The 18191-nt window shown below is 71.4% G+C and overlaps 2 protein-coding genes across 6 annotated transcripts; one reads left to right on the top strand and one right to left on the bottom strand.

Moving 5' to 3' along the window:
• Positions 1 to 1447: 1447 nt before the first annotated feature.
• Positions 1448 to 8766, top strand: ANKRD13B (ankyrin repeat domain 13B). Of its 2 annotated transcripts, none has more exons than XM_075518014.1 (15): positions 1448 to 1610; positions 5162 to 5297; positions 5542 to 5666; positions 5750 to 5795; positions 6068 to 6211; positions 6344 to 6533; positions 6647 to 6713; positions 6816 to 6897; positions 6969 to 7033; positions 7112 to 7242; positions 7356 to 7513; positions 7593 to 7745; positions 7841 to 8001; positions 8221 to 8297; positions 8387 to 8766. In XM_075518014.1, the coding sequence occupies exons 1-15, from the start codon at positions 1500 to 1502 to the stop codon at positions 8595 to 8597; spliced, it is 1857 nt and encodes a 618-aa protein (XP_075374129.1). In that variant the 5' UTR covers positions 1448 to 1499; the 3' UTR covers positions 8598 to 8766. The 2 variants fall into 2 exon arrangements, with proteins under 2 accessions (XP_075374129.1, XP_075374128.1); XM_075518013.1 differs by having other exon boundaries at positions 8221 to 8301.
• A 1330-nt stretch (positions 8767 to 10096) lies between these two features.
• CORO6 (coronin 6) lies at positions 10097 to 16376 on the bottom strand. 4 transcript variants are annotated; one of them, XM_075518111.1, is made up of 12 exons: positions 16150 to 16376; positions 13763 to 13962; positions 13035 to 13157; positions 12460 to 12589; positions 12197 to 12378; positions 11948 to 12067; positions 11604 to 11723; positions 11107 to 11211; positions 10877 to 11022; positions 10735 to 10792; positions 10418 to 10648; positions 10097 to 10302 (listed from the first exon to the last, which is right to left on the bottom strand). In XM_075518111.1, exons 2-12 carry the CDS (start codon positions 13958 to 13960, stop codon positions 10180 to 10182), a joined length of 1536 nt encoding a protein of 511 aa, XP_075374226.1. In that variant the 5' UTR covers positions 13961 to 13962; positions 16150 to 16376; the 3' UTR covers positions 10097 to 10179. The 4 variants fall into 4 exon arrangements, with proteins under 4 accessions (XP_075374226.1, XP_075374224.1, XP_075374223.1 ...); XM_075518109.1 differs by lacking the exon at positions 11604 to 11723 and having other exon boundaries at positions 16150 to 16375; XM_075518108.1 differs by lacking the exon at positions 11948 to 12067 and having other exon boundaries at positions 16150 to 16374.
• Between the last annotated feature and the right edge of the window lie 1815 nt (positions 16377 to 18191).

The following is an 18191-nucleotide window of genomic DNA, read 5'->3' as shown; positions in this document are numbered from 1 at the left end:
CCCAGTCCTCGGTGCCCTCCTGGTCCCATTCTCAGTCTCCAGGGCACTGTCCTGGTCCCAGTCCCAGCCCTGGTCCTGTTCATCCCCCCGTCTGGGTCCTGGGCACCCCTCTGGTCCTGGTCCTGGTCCTGGTCCCAGCCCAGGTCCTGCACGCCCCAGTCCCAGCCCTGGGCACCTCCCACTTGTCCCAGTCCTGCTCTGGGCACCCCAGCACCAGCTCTGGGCATTCATCCTGGGCACTCCCCAGTCCTGTTCCCAGTGCCAGCTCTGGCACTGTGCACCCCACTCCTGCGCACCCCCACTCCCCGCCCTGGCCCCATCCCAGGTGCACCATGGGGTGCGGCGCGGGCAGCCTGGGGGTCCCAGGACACTGGGGTTCCCCGCCTGCCCCAGCAGCGCAGGCAGGGCACTGCACCGGGGATGTGTGGGGTGGGCTACAGCCTCCCTGGGGTGTTCAGCACGGGATTTTGAGGGGGTGGGGGGCCTGGGGCCCATTTGGGGTCTGTTCCCCCCTCTGGGATCCCATAAGCACTTGGAGCCGGGGGGGACACCCCGATATCACCACGGGGGCCCCGCAGGCAGCTTCGGGGGCTGGACCCCCGCGCCACAGCCACCCCAGGCAGCAGCCACCGGAGCGGGGCCAGATCCTGCCCCCCGCCACCACGGGCCAGGCTGTGCGGCCTGTGCCACGGGTGACCTCACCACCGGTTGCCAGGGAGATGGCTCATGACGTCATGGGGCAGCAAGGCTGGCGGGGAGACGGGGGATGCTGCGCGGGGACCGGGGCAGGGGGACGCGCCCGCCGCCGCCGCCTTCGTCATGGCTGAGCAGAGCACAACAACGAGGGGGATTCACCCCTCGGCGGCGGCCCCGTGGCAGGGCGGGGGGCGGCGGGGTGGGGGGCCGGGAGCGTGGGGCTGGCGGGAGGCCGAGGCGGCCGGCGGAGGCCCAGCCTCGCATTGTTCTCGGGCGGCAGCCGGAAAACACGACGCCCGCCCTGGAGAAACGCAGGCGGAAAAGGAAACGGGGCCGGGGGCCCGCGCCTGCCGCTGCCCGGGGGGGGTCGGGGCCCCCCGCACGGCCCCTGCCCGCCGCCTTCGCCCCTGCCCCGCCATGTGCCCGGGCCCGCTGGCCCGTGGGGGGAGCGGGGGTCAGCCGGGACGGGGGAACACCGGGGGGGGGGGGGGGTGGGGGGGGGGTGTCTGGGTGCCAGCGGGGCGACCCTTTGCAGCCACCCTCGTGGGGTCGGGGGTGATGGCCTGAGCGGTGCGGGGGGTGGGGGGGGGGAGGAGGAGGAGGAGGAGGAGGAGGAGGAGGAGGAAGGGGGCGATGCCGGGCAGGGCGACTACAAGTCCCATGAGGCCGGGCGGTGCTGGGGGGCGCGGGGGAAGCACCGGGCGGGAGGGGCCGTGCCCGCCCCGCCCCGCGCCCCCCCGCGCCCCGCTCCGCCCCGCGCCGCGCCCGCCGCGCCCGCCGCGCCGCTCCAGCATGCACGGAGGATGCTCGCGTCTTGCTCAGGCAGGAAGGGGCCGGAGGGCAGGTACCCGCTGCACTACCTCGTCTGGCACAACCGCGCCCGCGACCTGGACCGGGAGCTCAGCGCCAAGCAGGTGGGGTGGCGGGGGGGGGCGGGGGGAGGCACCCCCGGGCACGGCCCGGCACGGCCCGGTTCGGTTCGGCTGGGCTCGGGCTGATGCAATGCTGCCGGGGCTGCAGCCGGGCTCCTGCTCGGGGGCTGGGATGGGGATGGGGAGGAGGATGATGATGGGGATGAGGGTGGGGATGGGGTCCCTCCCGGGGCTGGCAGGGCTCTGGGGGTGTCCTGCGTCCCCCTGCACCCCGGGACTGTGCCACCTGCCCCCGGGGATGGCACGGAGCGGTGGGTACCACCCGCGGGTCCCCCGCATCCCCCGGCGCGCGCAGCCCCCGAGCATCCCTCCCCACGTGTCCCCGGCTCCCCGCTAGGCCTCTGCAGGCCCCCGGCACCCCGACCCGCGCCCCGCTTCTCGGGGTGCTGCCAGCCCAGCTGGGGGTGCAGCCCCCAGCTCCCCACCCTCAGGCTGAGCCCCTCTCGGGGGGGGACACAGGGCCCTGACGCTGCCCGGGCGCAGGCCCCCAGGGTGAGGGAACCCACCGTGTCCCCCAGCCTGGGAACCCCCCCGGCCAGCCGGTGACGGAGCGGGGCCACGGGCACGTCCCCAGGCGGGTTCCCAGCCTCCCTCTCCCCCGTGGCGTTGCAATTCAGGTAATTAAAACCCAACCCCGAAGATGCAGGAAACCGCAGGCGCTGGAGGGAGGCCGGCAGCGAGGCTGTGCCGAGCATCCCCGGCCCCTCGGCCCAGCTCCCGGCACCCCAGGGTGCTGAGGGCCACGCCAGATGGACCCCGGTGATGCACAAAACGGGGGGCCGCCGTACCGCGACGCTCCCACCGGGATGCAAGCGATGGCTCCCGCCACACCCGCCTCCATTGTGGGGGCCGGCCGGGGGGGGCTGCACCAGCATCGCCCCGGCCCCCCACCCCGTCACCGGCGTTTTTATTTCCGTGGTAATTTGGGGTCATTTTTCCCAGGAGCCTGGCGCGGCGGAGATCAAAGCTGGGCGCAGGCAGCGGCGGCTCGGCAGGCGCGGGGAGATGCAGGGGCTGCGAGGGCGGCTCTGGCCCCGCTCGCCTGCAGAGAGGGTTTCTCACCCACCCCCCCAGGCCTGGCCAGGGGAGGGGCTCTGCCACAGCCCCCACCGGGCCCCCACCACCCCCGCCACCATTTGCAGGGCGAGAGCAAAGCCGGCCCTGCGTGCACCCCAGGGGTGCGCAGGGGAGCCCATGGGTGCTGCAGGCCAGATCCCAGGGCAGGTGGGGGTTTGGGGGAAGGAGGTGGGGGCCAGCCCAGGCTGAGCCCCCCACCTTCAATCCAGGGCAATCCAGGACACGGCTCGGCCCTTCTCCCTGCCAGAGCATCCCCCGGGTAAGCAGGTCGGGGCTGGTGCTGTGTGTGCTGCTGGGGGCTGGGTGTCCCCCTGCCCCGGGGCTCTGCCCTCCTGCCACCCCGGGGACCCGCGCGGGGCAGTGGCACCACACAGGGCCCCCCACGACACGTGCAGGTGTCTGGGGTTGGGAGCTGCTGGGGCCGCTGCAGCGTTGCTCCTCTTCACGTCTCCGTAAGGGCCCTGTGTGGGTCACCCTTGAATTGTCACCAGTGAGCTCCTGTCCATGCTTGCCTCCACCTGGGGAGCGAGAGCCAGTGGGTCCCCGTGGCAGGGACAGCGTGAGGACGTGGCAGTCAGTGACATGGAGCCCGTCGTGCCAGGACACCCCACGCCGCAGCCTGCCCCATCACGCGGGGCAGGGACCTGGGGTTGCACAGGGACAGCGGCGTCTGGCACCACCTCCCTGTGCTGGCTGGGGTCCCCCGCTGCCACCTGGGAGCAGGCGCTGGGGTCCATGCTCACGCTGAGGGCCCCCACCCTGGGGACAACCCCGGCATAGGGGCTGCGCTGTGCCGTGCGCCTGGCTGGCACAGGAGGAGGAGCGGCCGAGCTGCGGTCCTGTGCTGCACCACTGCCATCCCGAAGCCATCCCCGTCCCTGTCCCCATCCCCCGTGGGTGTCACAGCCCCAGGACGGGCAGCACTTGGAGGTCTGTGCCACAGCCCCCGAGCCGGAGCCGTCCCAACACCAGGGCCCGGGACTGAGCTCTCGCTGGCGAAAACTGGGTCACGCCGTGTCCCCCGGGGTTGGCTCCGGTGCTGTGTACCCGGAGCAGGGACCCTCGTCCCGCCCAGTGCTGGGGCAGGGCTGCAGCTGGGGAGCCCCGCTGAGCCTGCAGCACCCGTCCCCCGGCTGGGGGGCGATTGCTTTAATTAGAGTCATTTCATTAGCGCAATTAAGCAGCAGTCGCCTGGAGAGCGCTGGAGCAGCACGCTGGCTCCCGGGGAAGCGGGGGGCTGTTTCGCTCCAGCAGTGTGGGCAGCCTGGGGGGTCCCCCTGCCCAGTGAGCCCCTGGGGATGAGGGACATGGGGAAGCCCACAACCCGGGCAGGGATGGGGACGTCCCCGGGGCAGAGGGACAGCGGGACATGCCCAAGAGCAAGGCTGGGACTTGCTGTGGGGTGAGAGCCCAGGCACTGGAGAGCCCACACCCCACCCCTGCCCAGCCCCAAATGCCTCCGGGGTGCCCGGTCCCACCTGGCACCTTCGGGTGCTGCACCCCGGGTTTGTGCTCCCGGGAGCGGCCTCCCCAAAACCCGTGCCCTGATGCGGGGGTTCGTCCCCGCTGCCTCCTGCCCCGGCAGCGTCTGACTGCCCCTCTCTGGGCACAAGGCTTCTGCCCCGGCTGGGTGCTGGGGGGCAGAGGCTGAGCCCCCCGCTGCCACTCCATCAAGCCCCGAGCCGTGCCCCCGGCCCTGGACGCGGGCGCGATGCTGCATCTCGCGCGGGGAGCGGGGCCCAGGGGTGCTCGGGGCACCCACGGCCGCTGCCGGCGGGTGAGGGATTCCTCGGGGCTGGCTGGGCGCCAGGCTCCGGGCTTGGCACAAACAATCGCAGCCCCAGCGCGCGGCTCCCCAGGGCCCGGGGATCCTCCGAGCAGCCGCTCCGCTCACGCAGCCGCCCGCCCCCGGCTCAGGCAAGGGAACACGTGCGCCCACCGCAGCCCACGTCGCCTGCCGTGCTCCCGGCCCCGGCGGAGGGGGGGCTGCCGGCAGCTGCTGCCTGGCAACTGGGCGGCAGCCCCCCTCTCCAAATCCCAGAGGTGGGGGCTTTTCCCAAGCTTGCAGCTGCATCAAGCCGTGCAGAGCTCCGTGCACCGTGCCGGGGGTATCCGTGCCCCCCGCCGCCACGCCGTGCCCCTGCTCCGTGCCCCTGCGGTGGGCGCAGCCCAGCCCGACGGTGCTGAGCCGTGCTGGTGCCGGCGGCCGCCGCCGCGCTCGCCCCACCTTCCCCTGGGGCTGGCAGTGGCTGTGGGGAGCAGAGACAGCCTTTTGCGGTGCGGTGCATGTGCATCCCTTGGGGGAGCTCAGGGATGGGGATGCTCTCCGAGATACCAGCAAATGTCGGCTGCTTTCCCCGGCTGCTCCAGCCGGGAGCCTCATGCCTGCGGGAGGGCACGGAGGGGGTGAGATCCGGCCGCCCCGGTGCCCCCTGAGCCCTGCTCCCTCCCGGCAGGCCGACATCGAGCAGCTGGATCCCCGAGGACGCACTCCGCTGCACCTGGCCACCACGCTGGGCCACCTCGAGTGCGCCAGGGTGCTGCTGAAGCATGGTGCCGATGTGGGCAAGGAGAACCGCAGCGGCTGGACAGGTGAGCCAGGGGCTCGCTGCCTCGGTCCTCTGTCAAGCTGCCCTTGGCACGGGCACGGGCACGGGCACAGGCACGGGCACGGGCGTGCTCGACCCGGTGCTGCAGCTCTCCAAGAGACAGCTCACGCGGTGGTACATGCGTGTGGCTCCTGCGCAGCGGCCGGCTCTGCCGTGCCGTGCCGTGCCGTGCCGTGCCACGCCGTGCCGTGCCACCGCCCTGGGCACTGCCCCTCTCTGCCCTGCAGTCCTGCAGGAGGCCGTGAGCACCCGCGACCTGGAGCTGGTGCAGCTGGTCCTGCGCTACCGCGACTACCAGAGAGCCATCAAGCGCCTGGCCGGGATCCCCATCCTGCTGGAGAAGCTGCGCAAGGTACCTCCCTCTGGCAGGGCCACCGGGGCGGAGGGGGGGATGCCGGCCACGGCCCTCTCCCGACCCCGCTGTGCTCTCTGCAGGCCCAGGACTTCTACGTGGAGATGAAGTGGGAGTTCACCAGCTGGGGTGAGCTCGGGGCAGAGCACAGCGGGCAGGGGGGGAGCGGGAGATTCCCAGCAGAGCCTCCCCCATCTCTGGCACTGCCCCCAGCCCCAGCATCCGTCCCCGTCCCCGAGCATACCTGTCCCCTTCCCCCGCTACACCCCAAGCTTGCAGACCCCCGTCCCGCCGAGGCGCCGGGTTCTCGGGCGCACCCCCCGCGCGGCTCAGCGCCGGCAGCCCACCCGGGGGTGCGGGGTGGCCCCGTCCCTGGCTGGGCTATCGCCGTCTCTCCCCAGTGCCGCTGGTGTCCAAGATCTGCCCCAGCGACACCTATAAGGTGTGGAAGAGCGGCCAGAACCTGCGGGTGGACACCACGCTGCTGGGCTTCGACCATATGACCTGGCAGCGGGGCAACCGCAGCTTCGTGTTTCGGGGACAAGGTGAGCCGGCACCAGGGTGTCCCCCCCTCACTGGGGAGCACCGGCAGAGCCCCCCGGCACTGCAGCAGGGCTGGGTGACATGGTGGGGACTGTGGTTGTCCCTGCGTACCCTGACCCCCCCCCTTCCCCTAGACACCAGCGCGGTGGTGATGGAGATCGACCACGACCGGCGGGTGGTCTACTCGGAGACGCTGGCCCTGGCCGGCCATGACCAGGAGGTGCTGCTGGCTGCTGTGCAGCCCACCGAGGAGCAGGTGATGGGGCGGCTGACGGCCCCCGTCGTCACCACCCAGCTCGACACCAAGAACATCGCCTTCGAGAGGTGGGCTGGGGCGGCACCGAGCCCTGCCCCCAGGGATGCGCAGCCCCCTGGGGTGCCCACACCCTGGGCTGTCCGAGTGAGACCGTCGTTCACGGTGCCCTGTGTCACCCCAGGAACAAGTCCGGGATCCTGGGCTGGAGGAGCGAGAAGACGGAAATGGTGAACGGGTACGAGGCCAAGGTGAGGGGCAGGGGGTGGGGGTTGAGCCGCCTGAGGGGGGTATGGCCCGTTTGGGGGGGGGGGGGGGAGTATCTACCTCTGGCATTTCCCCTCCTCGGCCAGGTCTACGGCGCGTCCAACGTGGAGCTGATCACACGGACGCGGACCGAGCACCTCTCGGACCAGCACAAGGGCAAGAGCAAAGGTGGAGCCGGCACGGGCCGGGCAGGCAGGGCGCTGCGCCGGCTCCAGTCCTCACCCGCTCCTGTCCCGCAGGCAGTAAGACCCCCCTGCAGTCGTTCCTGGGCATCGCTGAGCAGCACGTGGGGCCCAACAACGGGGTGAGTGTCCTGGGGGTCCCGGTGGCTGGGTGGCCCTGTGGCCGGACCCCCCCGTTACCCCGCCGAGGTGTCCCGCAGACGCTGATCACGCAGACGCTGAGCCACGCCAACCCCACCGCCATCACCCCCGAGGAGTACTTCAACCCCAACTTCGAGCTGGGCAACAGGGACATGGGGCGGCCCATGGAGCTCACCACCAAGACGCAGAAGTGAGGGGGGAAGGAGCAGATTGTGGACCCCTCCTGTCATCCCCCCCCCCAACCACTGCAGAGCCCCTGGGGGGGCAGGCAGGGGTCCCCAGCCCGGCGCCTGTCCCCGGCAGGTTCAAGGCGAAGCTGTGGCTGTGCGAGGACCACCCGCTGTCCCTCTGCGAGCAGGTTGCCCCCATCATCGACCTCATGGCAATAAGCAACGCGCTCTTCGCCAAACTGCGGGACTTCATCACCCTGCGCCTTCCACCCGGCTTCCCCGTCAAGATCGGTACGGGGCGGGGGTCTTCGCCGCTGTCGCGGGTGGCACAGCCGGCTTCCTTCCCTGCTTTTTTTCCCCTTTCCTGCAGAAATCCCCATCTTCCACATCCTCAACGCCCGCATCACCTTCGGGAACCTCAACGGGTGCGACGAGCCCGTCAGCTCCCTGCGGCACAGCCCCAGCAGCGAGGCACCCTCACCCAGCAGCGACTCCTCCAGCGTCAGCAGCTCCAGCTCCCTGAGTACGTGGGGCGGTGGGGACACGGGGGGCGGGGGGGGGGGGGGGGAGCAGGACACAGCGGGGTCCCCAGCCATGCCGACGCCTGTCTCCCCACAGCCTCATGCCGGGCGTGCGAGATGGACCCGGCGCTGTTCGAGGTGCCGCGGGGGTACAGCGTGGTGGGCACCCACCAGGATGCCCTGCGGGAGGACGAGGATGACCTGCTGCAGTTCGCCATCCAGCAGAGCCTGCTGGAAGCGGGCAGCGAGTACGACCAGGTGGGCACTGCCACCCCCCCCGCCTCCTCCTGCCCCCCCCGCCCCGGCTGGGGCACCCCGCTGTCCACCCTGTCCCGACACTGCCGCGGGACGCTCACCCCACCTTGCCCCATCCCTGCATCCTGCGGCGGTGGGTCAGAGCTTATGCAGGGGGCCGGGTTTTGGGGTGCTGGGAGGGGGGATGCCAGCCTCCGAGCACCCCTCTGCCACCGGCCGCAGGTCACCATTTGGGAAGCGCTGACCAACAGCAAGCCGGGCACCCACCCCATGTCGCACGAGGGCCGCCGAGGAGACAGGTTGGTAAGGTCCGGCCAGCCCCCCCGGCGGGAGCGGGAGTGGGTGCTGGCCCCGCGGGGACCCCCGCTGAGACCCTGCCACTCCCCAGGACTCCCCAGCACACGGCAGCCCCCCGGCCCCCCGTTGCCCCGGCCCCGGGGGGCGGCGGGGGGCCCAGCGCCCTGTTCCCCAGCTACGCGGAGCAGCTGCGGCTGGCCATGGCGCTGTCGGCACGGGAGCAGGAGGAAGCCGAGCGCCGGACGCGCCAGGAGGAAGAGGAGCTGCAGCGGATCCTGCAGCTCTCTCTGATGGAGAAGTGACCCCACGCCCCCGCTGAGCCCCCACCCACCCACCCCAACGGGGCTGGGGACGCGGCCGGTGCCGTGGATGGGGGCGCGGAGGGGGGAGTGGGGTGGGGGGAGCCAGCCCAAGCACTGCGGAGGGCAAATGGGGAGGGGGGTGCAGGATTTGGCCCTGGCGTGGGGGAGATCGACCCCATAGCCGGGGCGGTACTGGGGTGCGGGGGGGGGGGGGGCACTCCACAGCAGGACAGGGTGGGGGTGGGTGACAGCCCTGCAGCTGGGGTGGCAGGGACCCGGGGGGGGCAACCCTATGGACTGTACCCCACCCCTGGAGCAGCCCTAGCCCCCCCCCCCCCAACCTATGGGGTGCTGCTTGGCCCCTCGCCCCGGGAAGGCGGTGGGGGGCACATCCTGCCCCAGATGGGGGGGGCTGCCAGCCACGTGGGGTCCCGGGGTGCCCCCGGAGCTGGGGGGCTCTGCCCAGCCCCCTCGGACCCCCTGCCCAGGCGCTACCAAGTGCACTTACCCGGGAGCTGCTCTGCCTGCCAACGGGGGGGGGCGGGGGGAAGGGCTCAGCCCCATCGCACCCCACAGCCAGCGTGGGACTGCACAGCTGCCCCCCACCCTGGCGCGGGGGTCCGCTGGGGCAGCCGAGGGGGTGCCTGCGAAAGGCTGCCCAGCGTCGTCCCCCTGACCCCCCGCTCGCACCTCCCTGCCCCGCTCGGATGCCCCCCCCCCCCCGGCAGCGCTGCACCCCATCGTCCCGGGCACTGACCCCGAGAGAAACCTTACGTCAAATGGTGCTAACCCCCGGCCCCCCCCGCCCCGGGCTGCTCCTCCTTTGCACATGGGGGCCACGGGGTGCGGGGGTGCCGGGCTCGCTCCCCTGGGACTTTTCATAGCCGGCACCCCCCCCCACCACCATGCACCCCACAAGCGACATCTGGGCCAGGGCCCGGGGAGCCCGAGCAGCTCCGACCGTGGCCAACACCAATAAATGCTCTTTAATGTTTCCGTCTCTCGGCCTCCCTCTGCCTGCGCCGGGGCCGTGCGGGCAGCGGGGTGCAGGCAGGGTCCCCCAGCGTGGCAGTCCCGTGTCCCCGGTACCCGCCACGGGGCCACGGGCGGCCGAGCCCTTTATTAAAGGGGGACCCAGGAGCAAAGAGCTGGTTGGGAGCGCCCGCCGAGGGGGGCGATGGGGCAGGGGGAGGCGAGGGCGGGGGGGGGGGGGGGGGGGGAAATGGGGTAGCACCCTACCCAAGTGCATCCTGGCCGGCGGGGCCCGGCAGCCCCCTGTCCTGGGAGGACGCCGGCGCCCGGCTTGCGGGTCCCTGAGGAGGGATGCGCAGCAGCCCCAGCCTGCGGGCACCGAAGCGGGACTCGCCCGGGCACTGCAGCGGGGTGCCCACGTGCCGGGCCACCCCGGGAGCAAGATGTGACTGATGCCAGTGTGGGGGGGTCAGGGTCTGACCCCCTCCCTGCAGCCTTGGCTCCTGGGGAAAGAACACGGCTCTGGGCTCCTGCCCTCTGCGGGGACTCGCCTTTAATCCCCAGGGGGGCCGGGGCAGTCCTCGCCCTGCCCGTGGCCGTGGCCGCCACGCTAGTCCGTGCCATTGGTGAACTGGCAGAGTTTGTTCTCCAGGTCGGAGATGCGCTTCTCCTGCGCTTGGACCGTCTCCTTCAGGGCACGGATCTCCTCCAGCACCTCCTCCAAGGCTGGCCGCTGCAGGGAGGGGACACACACGCGGGGTCACCGGGGAGCCCCCTCCGGCCCCCCCAACCTCACCCCAGGCAGGGCGGCAGCCCCGCCACAAGGTCCCCGTCCCCAGGACACTCACGGAGAAGTCAGGGTTGCAGGTGGAGTGGCTGTGGCGGCGGCCCGGGGGGGGCTTGTTGTCCAGGATGTTCTTCTTGACCACCTTCAGCTCCCGGTTCTTGACGGGGACGTAGCCGTCCCGCAGCGAGATGAGGATGGGCTCCGCGTCCTTCCCCGACAGCCACTCGTCTGCCTCCAGGGCCGGCTCGGGGCCCGGCGTGTCGGGATACAGGTCGTCCTGGAAGAGGTCTGACTGCGGGGGCGAGGGAAACGGCGGTGAGATGGGGGTCTTCTCCCCCTAGACCCCCCCCATCTTCCCCGGGACCCCCGCGGGCTCACCTTGCGTGGCACCGTCATGACGATGGGCTCGCACTTGCGCTCATGCAGCTTGAAGAACCTGCGTGGGGCAGAGGCGGTCAGGGTCCGGCTGCCCCCCCCCGACCCCTCCGCCTCCCCCCCAGCCGCCCCCCGCAGCTCTCACCTGGCGATCTCGCACTTGCTGACGTCCAGCCCACGCTTGGGCATGAAGCCCATGCCCCGCTGCGGCTCCTTGCTGCTGTAGGTGTTCAGGTAGTGCACGTAGGGTGCCTCGTCCGTGATTTCGAAGTACCGGATGCTGCTGTCCCCCTGCGGGTGCGGGGATGGGTGTCAGCCAGCCCCGGCACCCCCAGGGACGGGGTGGCATGGGGGGGGGTGTCCCCGGGGGGTTACCTTCCCGCAGAGGTAGACGATGCTGGAGTCGGGGTCGTAGAAGGGCAGCAGGACCCCGTTGCTCGTGTCCATCTCCTGCAGAGCGATGGGCTCCTCAAAGTTTTTCTGCGGGGCCGGAGCGGCGGCAGAGGGGTGAGCGGCAGCCCCCAAAACCCCCATCCCGGTTAGTCACACGCATTAGCCACGGCACGCTGCGGGGACGGGGCTCGTCCCCCCCCCCGGTACGCAGCCCCCCGGGAAGGCAGCTTGGCGTGCCCCCCCACCCCCCCGCCCCCCTCCTGCACGACTGGGTGCTCACCAGCCTGGCTTGCCCCCTCCCCGCCGGCGCTCCCTGCCCCCCCCCAGCCCCCTCCCCATGCCCGGCACAGCACAGCACACTTGGGAACTTGGCTTCTTGTGGGGGGGGATGCAGCAGGCACCCCATTTGAGAGGGGGGGGGGCAGAGGGTCGGGGGGGGGGCCAAGTTCCCGGGGCAGCACTCCATGCGGCCTCGTTACCGGGTCCCACAAGCCCAGCTCCCGCTGGCTCATTCTGGTAAAGCCCGTGGTAAAGATGTGTCCTTCCCGCGTGAAGATGGCCCGCACAGGCCTGAGCCCTTCGTGGGGGGCAAACCTCTCCTGGGGGGAGGGGGAGAGAGTCAGCACAGGGCACGGGAAGGGGGGAAAATGGGGGGGGGGTCCAGATCTGTCCCCCAAAACAGCCGCCGAGTCCTGCTCCTGGGGAGTGCATGAGGCTCCCGGGATGCACGCGCTGCCGGAGAGCATCCCCGGCACCCGGCGCGTCCCTGGCTCCGCGGGGTCCCCGGGGTGGTGCTGGCCGGGCGGGAGCCGTCGTCTCGTACCAGGTCCCAGAGGCCCAGCTGCCGCTCGCTCATCTTGCTGAAGCCGGTGGTGAAGATCTTGCCATCGGCCATGAAGATGGCGCGGATAGGGCGGGCGCCGTCGTGCGGTTTGGCTTTCTCCTGCGCTGGCCGTTAGCGGGTTAAAACCAAAGACAGAGACGCGCGCGGGTGCGGGCGGTTAGTAGGGTCAGGTAGGCGGGGGGGGACGACCCGGCGGGATGGTGGGGCGGACACTGCGAGGGCACTCACCGCCAGGACCTGCTGCTTGCGGGGGTCGATGACGCGGACCTTCTTGTCCTTGCAGGTGGTGACGAGGAGGCTGCCGTTGCGGTTCCAGCCCACGTTGTAGATGAGGTCGGTGTGCATGTCCTCCAGCACCAGCAGCATCTCCCCCGTGCCCACGTTCCAGAGGATCACCAGGTTGTCACAGCCTGCGGAGGACCGACGGGGCGGACGCCGTCACCCCACGGATCCCGCTCGACCCCGGGGATTGTGACCCGGGACCCCCTTACCTGCGCTGAGCAGGACGTTGCGGGCGGTGGGGTGCCAGGAGATGATGCCCACCCGCTTGGAGTGTCCCTCCAGCGTCACCACCGGCTCCGTGATGTTGCGCACGGGGACGTAGTCGGGGACCTGCCACACCTGGGGGGTACGGAGAGCGGGATGTGGGGCGGTGGGGATCACCCTGCGGTGAGCGCTAAGTGGCTGAGGGCCTTGGAGCCAATTAACCTCGTCGTTAATCCTGGCTCAGGCTGCGGGGAGGGTGGTGAGGGGACAGCAGCAGCGCCTGCATCCTGGGGTGCATCCCCAGCACTCGGGGTGCTGGTGGGCACAGGGAGGGGGGCAAGGCTGGGGCACAGCCCCCAGTCCCCCCCCCCAGCTATTCTGGGTGCTGAGTCGCTGGGGCGGGTATATTTAGCACAAACTGCTGCATCATGGAGAGAGCAGCCGCCGCCAGCGCAAACGCATGGCACCGGGGCTAAAAATAGGCCAGTGACACTTCGCAGGCGGCGAAGGCGGGGGGATGCTCCGTGCCGCTCCCCCAGCACTCGCCACCCCCCCTCCCGCCTGGGGTCCGGCCCCTCACCATGACGGTGGTGTCCTCGGAGGCGCTGGCGATGACGTTGTCGTTGTGGGGACACCAGTCGATGTCCAGCACGGGTGCTGTGTGTCCCGTCACCAGCGGGTAGTTCTTGTCCACCCGTCCCGTCTGCAATGCCGAGGTGCCAGGATGAGTCCTCAGCGGCCGGGGAGGCCCTGCCAGGTGCCCCCCAAGCCCCGGCCTGGCCACCACGCGCGGCTGCGGCATAAGCGGGGACACGCAGGGCGCCCTGGCGGTGGCCAGAACTTTGCGCCCGCCTCAAAGGGGGACACTGGGGCACACAGTGGGAATGGGGCTCACTTGGCACAAGGCCCCATAGGGACACGGAGGGGAACGATGTGCCCCGGGAGAGGTTGGTTTGTGTCCCCTCTGATGGCAAGGAGGGGCTGGGGACCCCCTCCCGGCCTCTCTGCTGGGGTGGGCAGGGCAGACCCCCACCCCACTGGGATGCTCCCCGGGCATTGCGTGTCCCCGGGGAATTTAGGCTGGGGAGAAAGCAGCCGGGGGTTTCCAGCATCACCTCGGTCGCCCCGGAACGTCACCCTTCGCAGGTGCCGATGACCACCCCAGGCTACCTCTGCCCCGAGCCCCCACGTGAGGACGGGGATGTTGGGGCAAAGCTGGGGGGCTCTGGGGCCACAGCAGCCCCCCATCAGCACGTCCCCCCCAGTACATCCCGGGGGGGGCCAGACCCCGGCAGCCTTTCCGCTCACCTTGGCGAGGGGCAGGACGATGAAGGCCCCCCCGCCGCCGGACTCCACGATGATGGCCACAAACTTGGGGTTGACAGCACAGAAGGAGCTGTCCCACGTCACCTTGGAGACGCGGATGTCCTCATACATCTGGTCAGCCTTCACCGGCTGCCCGAAGACGTGCCGGAACTTGCTCTGGCGCACCACGCGGCGGCTCATGGCTGGGGGGGGGCAGAGGGTCAGGCCACGACCCCACCCCGGCACAGCACGGAGGGGTTTCGACCCCCTCAGGCCTCGTGCTCTGAGAAACCCCCCTACCCTGGGCACAGGGGGAAGCCTGGGGACACAGAGATGGTGGGGGACGAGGGTGCAGGATGATGCCCGACGTGGTCCCGACCCTGCGGCAGGGACCGGGGCAGTCCTGGTGCAGGGGGGTGGGTGCTGCAAGTGCTGGGGACGGGCATCCTGCGGCCGGAGCCGCTTGACGGCTGCTCAGGGACACGGCCGTGCCGTGATGCGCAGCTGTGCCGTGCCCTGTGGCCGTGCTGTGCCCCACGGCCGTGCCATGCCCCACGCCTGGCACTGGGGTTGGCACGTGAGCAGCTGCAGTAGAGAAGCGGGGCTGAGGGGAGTTTGGGGCGGACACGGAGGTGCCGTGCACCAGGTCACACTTGTCCCCTTATGTCCCGTCCTGCATCGCTGGCCCGAGGTCACCTGGCTCAACCCCGCACCCAGGAGTGAGGCCGTGCCTCCAGCGTTGCCCACCCCACGCCTCCCCCCATGGGCCCCTGCCCCGGGGCTCCACGTGTGCCACCCACTCTGCACCCCAACCCGCTCGCTGGCACTAACCCGGGCGAGGGCTGGACCCGGCACAGCCACGCAGCCCCATGGGCACGCCGGGGCGGGGAGAAGCCCCCCGAACTCAGCACAGCCCCCGCGGGGTCTCCAGCCCTCAGCCACAGCCAGGCATGCTGCCTGCAACCACCCGTCTTCATTCCGAGCCTGCGCTGCTCCTGGGACCTTCCCGGGGCCACCGAGCCCCTTGGGACCCTGAAACCCCTGGAGCTGGGGCTCTGCAGGACCCATGAGCCACTGACCGCCCCAGGGACTCCCCTGTGCTCTTTTGGGGCCTCGGCCATTGCCAGGGGCCGTATCCAGCCACCAAACCACAGCCCAGAGGGCTGGGCAGGGCTGCCGCCAGCCTGTGGGGCCGGTGTGGGCAGAGGTAGGAGCAGATCTGCTCCTCCGCGTCCCGGCCAGTGGCTTTTGGCCAGGGCACGTGCAGCGCCAAGCCAAGCCACATCTGCCCGGTCCCCGGGAGTCCCCAGGGGTCCCCACGGCCCTTCGGCATCGCCCCTGGCCTGGCAGAGCGGGTGCGGGTCAGAGCCGGGCGCTGAGGAGGCCCAGAGCCCCGCTGCCGAGGGGGGCTGGATGCCGGCACTGCTGGCGTCACCCCCGTGGCCCCTGGCACGGCCCCCAGCCCTGGGGAGCAGTGAGCGGGCTCCGTGGGGACGCCCTCCGGGTATTTTGCAGCACCTCATCCATTGCCAGTGGGAGCAGAGCTTGGGGTGTAGGCATGCAGGGGAGGGGGCGACGGCCTGGCTGGCTGGGCAGAGTGCATGCAGGGTGCATGCAGGGTGCATGCAGGGTGCAGGTGGGGTGCAGGCGGGGTGCAGGCGGGGTGCGGGGTGCAGGAAAGGTGCAGGTGAGGTGCAGATGCGGTGCAGGCAGAGTTGAGCAGGGTGCAGGCAGCGTGTAGGGCGCAGGCTGGGTTGGGTAGGGTGCAGGTGGGGTGCAAGCAGAGCTGGGCAGGGTACAGGCAGGGCTGAATGGGGTGCAGGCAGAATTCAGGTGGGGTGCTAGCAGGGTGTGGGCAGGGCCGAACAGGGTGCAGGCGGGGTGCAGGTGGGGTGCAGACAGAGCGCAAGCAGGGCGCTGTGGTCTGCAGGCAGGGTGCTAGCGAGCTGCGGGCGTGACAGTTGGATGGGGTGCAGGCAGGGTGTTAGCAGGGTGCAGGCGGGGTGCGGGCATGACACAGGCAGGGTGCAGGGGGGTCGGATGGGGTGCTAGCAGGGAGCAGGCGGGGTGCAGGCAGGGCGCTAGCAGCGTGCAGGCGGGGTACGGGCGTGATACAGGCAGGGCGCAGGCAAGGTGCAAGGCACGATACGGGCAGGACAGCCCCGCTCCCCGCTCCCCGGCCGTGCCATTACGTTGCCACAATTGAATCCGCAGCGGCTGCTCGGGAACGACCAGAGGTCACTTTCCAAATATAGCCATCTCCCGCCGGGCGGCCAGCGGGCCAGGGGCCGGGGGGCCCGGGGGGCCGCAGCCCAGCGCCCCGCCGCCCCCCACCCCCCGCCCCCGGTGCCCGCCGCCGGCCCCGGCCCTGCCCGCGCCCCGGCTCCCACCTGCGCTCCGCGGCTCCTGCGCGCTGCGGGCGCGCCCGGCGCTGCGCCCCGCTCGGCTCCGCCCGGGCTCGGCCCGGCCCCGCTGCGCTCCCCGCGGCCCGGCCCGGCCCGGCCCGGCCCGGCTCGGCCCGGCCCCGCTCCGCTCCGCCCGGCGCGGCTGGGCTCGGCACCGCGCAGTGCCGCTGCCGCAGAGAACAGCTGAGCCGAGCCGGGCGCCGGGGCCGGCACGGCCCCCCCCGCGGCGGGCACCGGGAGAGGGGGGAGAGGGGGGAGAAGGGGGGGGCCCGGCCCGGCCCCGCCTGCCCCCGCAACCCTGCCCGGCCCCCGGCCCGCCCCCCCCCCCCCCCCCCGCCCGGCTCTGCCCGCGGGGACGGGGGCAGCCCTGGCACAGCCGGCCCTCGCTCCCTCCCCAACAGCGGGGGGGGGGGGGGGGGGGCAAGGGTGCCCGCAGCCCCCCCCGGCACGGTGCGTGGGAGCCCCTCGGCCCAGCGGTGCGGGGGGCTGGGGAAGCCCCTCTGCCCCCTCCTCCTGCCAGGCAGCGTCTTCCCAAAGCACTGGGGGGAACCGAGGGGAGGGTCAGCCCCCGACACCCTCCGGCTGCCATCACCCCCGGGGTCACCTCTGCCCGGGGCTCAAGCGGGACACAGGGCTGCCGGGCATCCCGCAGGGCTGCGACCCCGTCATGGGTCCCCCCGCACCCTGGGGCCAGTCCAGCCCCGCAGACACCGTGGCCGTGGGGTGTCCCTGGGGCTCCCGACACCCACGGCACCCCGCGGGCTCGCTGCATCCCCCCGGAAGCGAGGGGGCTGCAACCCCATGGGGGTGAGCCCACGTCAGCCCTGGCCCGGCATAGCGGGATGGTTACAGGCACATTCAGAAGCCAGATTTGGGATTTAGCAGAGCCCAGCCCCACAGGGGTGCCCTGGCCCAAGGGGATTAAGGGATTGCAGGGCTCGGGGACCCGTGGGAGGGGAGCCGTGGTTCCTGGAAAGGCAGCAAAGCCCTGGACCCTACAAGGGCACCGAGCGGAGCCGGACGAGCATTGGCTGAGCCGGGCAGGAGGGGGCAGCTGGCAAAAAGGCAGGGAAAAGGTGACATCCTTGCTCGCCCGGCCAAAGGGAGGGAGGGGGCTGCAGATGCACCCCCTGCCTGCCCCATCCCACCACGGCCCTGGCTCACTCCACCCTTGGAGCTTGGGGATGGAGTGAGCTCCATGTCCTACGTCCCCAGCCCCAAGCCACATCCCCAGCAAGTGGAGAAAAGGCCCTGGGAAGCCTTCCCCCAGCCGGTGCTGGGAGGAGCGGGAAGGGATGGGACACCCTAGGGACACTGCCAGCCCCGCAGCGATGGCCCTGCACCCCCAGCCCCACACCCTGGTGCCCGCCGAGCCCTGGCCCAGCAGGAAGCTTCACGCAGGGATGGCGAGGCTGAGACTGGTCCGGGGAATTGGGCTCTCTCTGTACCCCCTTGCTCACAGCCCCGCTGCTCCCCACGGCCAGGCAGGCCAGCGGGAGCCCGCAGACACCTTTGCGCTACGCTTGCGTGCCACGACAAGGGACACGATGGAGCAAAACCAACTGACCTGAGATGGGCCGTTTCCCAACGCAGAGATCCACTTGCGCTGCGGTTATTCGGTGCTTGGATTCGGCTCAGCTACTTGGCTGGCCACAGTGGGTCTGGTCCAGGGTCCCTGCTAAAACTTCACATCCCCCTTGGAGCTTAAACCCCAGGACCCTCCCCGCAGCTCCTCTGCCTGCAGCAGTACAGCGAGGGCACCCGCAGTGTCCCGACAGTTTTATATACACAACCCCTGGCACCTTCCCTGCAGCCGCGGCAGGAGCTGGGGGAGCATCTGCTTGGGCGCACGGCTCCTCGGCCCCGGCACAGGAGGTCACTTGGGACGGGATGGGTCCATCTATGCTTCTGGCAGGGGACACGAGTGAACAACCCCGCTCTGGGTCCCCAGCTCCCCGCTGCCGCCCCGTGCTCCGACAGCAGCACGGATCACTCATCGCCCCCAGCCCCGATCCCAAAGAGGAGGC

Source organism: Mycteria americana, chromosome 15 (genome assembly GCF_035582795.1).
Source record: "Mycteria americana isolate JAX WOST 10 ecotype Jacksonville Zoo and Gardens chromosome 15, USCA_MyAme_1.0, whole genome shotgun sequence".
Classification (NCBI taxonomy): Eukaryota; Metazoa; Chordata; class Aves; order Ciconiiformes; family Ciconiidae; genus Mycteria; species Mycteria americana.
The sequence above is the reverse complement of the archived record's forward strand: the minus strand, read 5'-3'. Positions and strand labels throughout refer to the sequence as shown.

Coding starts and splice junctions, on each gene's coding strand:
- ANKRD13B (XM_075518013.1), top strand. CDS start 1,500: ATGCTCGCGTCTTGCTCAGGCAGGAAGGGGCCGGAGGGCAGGTACCCG. Junction 6,534..6,646: donor AAGAACATCGCCTTCGAGAG/GTGGGCTGGGGC, acceptor GTGTCACCCCAG/GAACAAGTCCGGGATCCTGG. Junction 8,002..8,220: donor CGGGCAGCGAGTACGACCAG/GTGGGCACTGCC, acceptor CACCGGCCGCAG/GTCACCATTTGGGAAGCGCT.
- CORO6 (XM_075518111.1), bottom strand. CDS start 13,960: ATGAGCCGCCGCGTGGTGCGCCAGAGCAAGTTCCGGCACGTCTTCGGG. Junction 10,793..10,876: donor AGCAAGTGCGAGATCGCCAG/GTGAGAGCTGCG, acceptor TGCCCCACGCAG/GTTCTTCAAGCTGCATGAGC. Junction 10,303..10,417: donor CCTGCAACCCTGACTTCTCC/GTGAGTGTCCTG, acceptor CCCTCCCTGCAG/CGGCCAGCCTTGGAGGAGGT.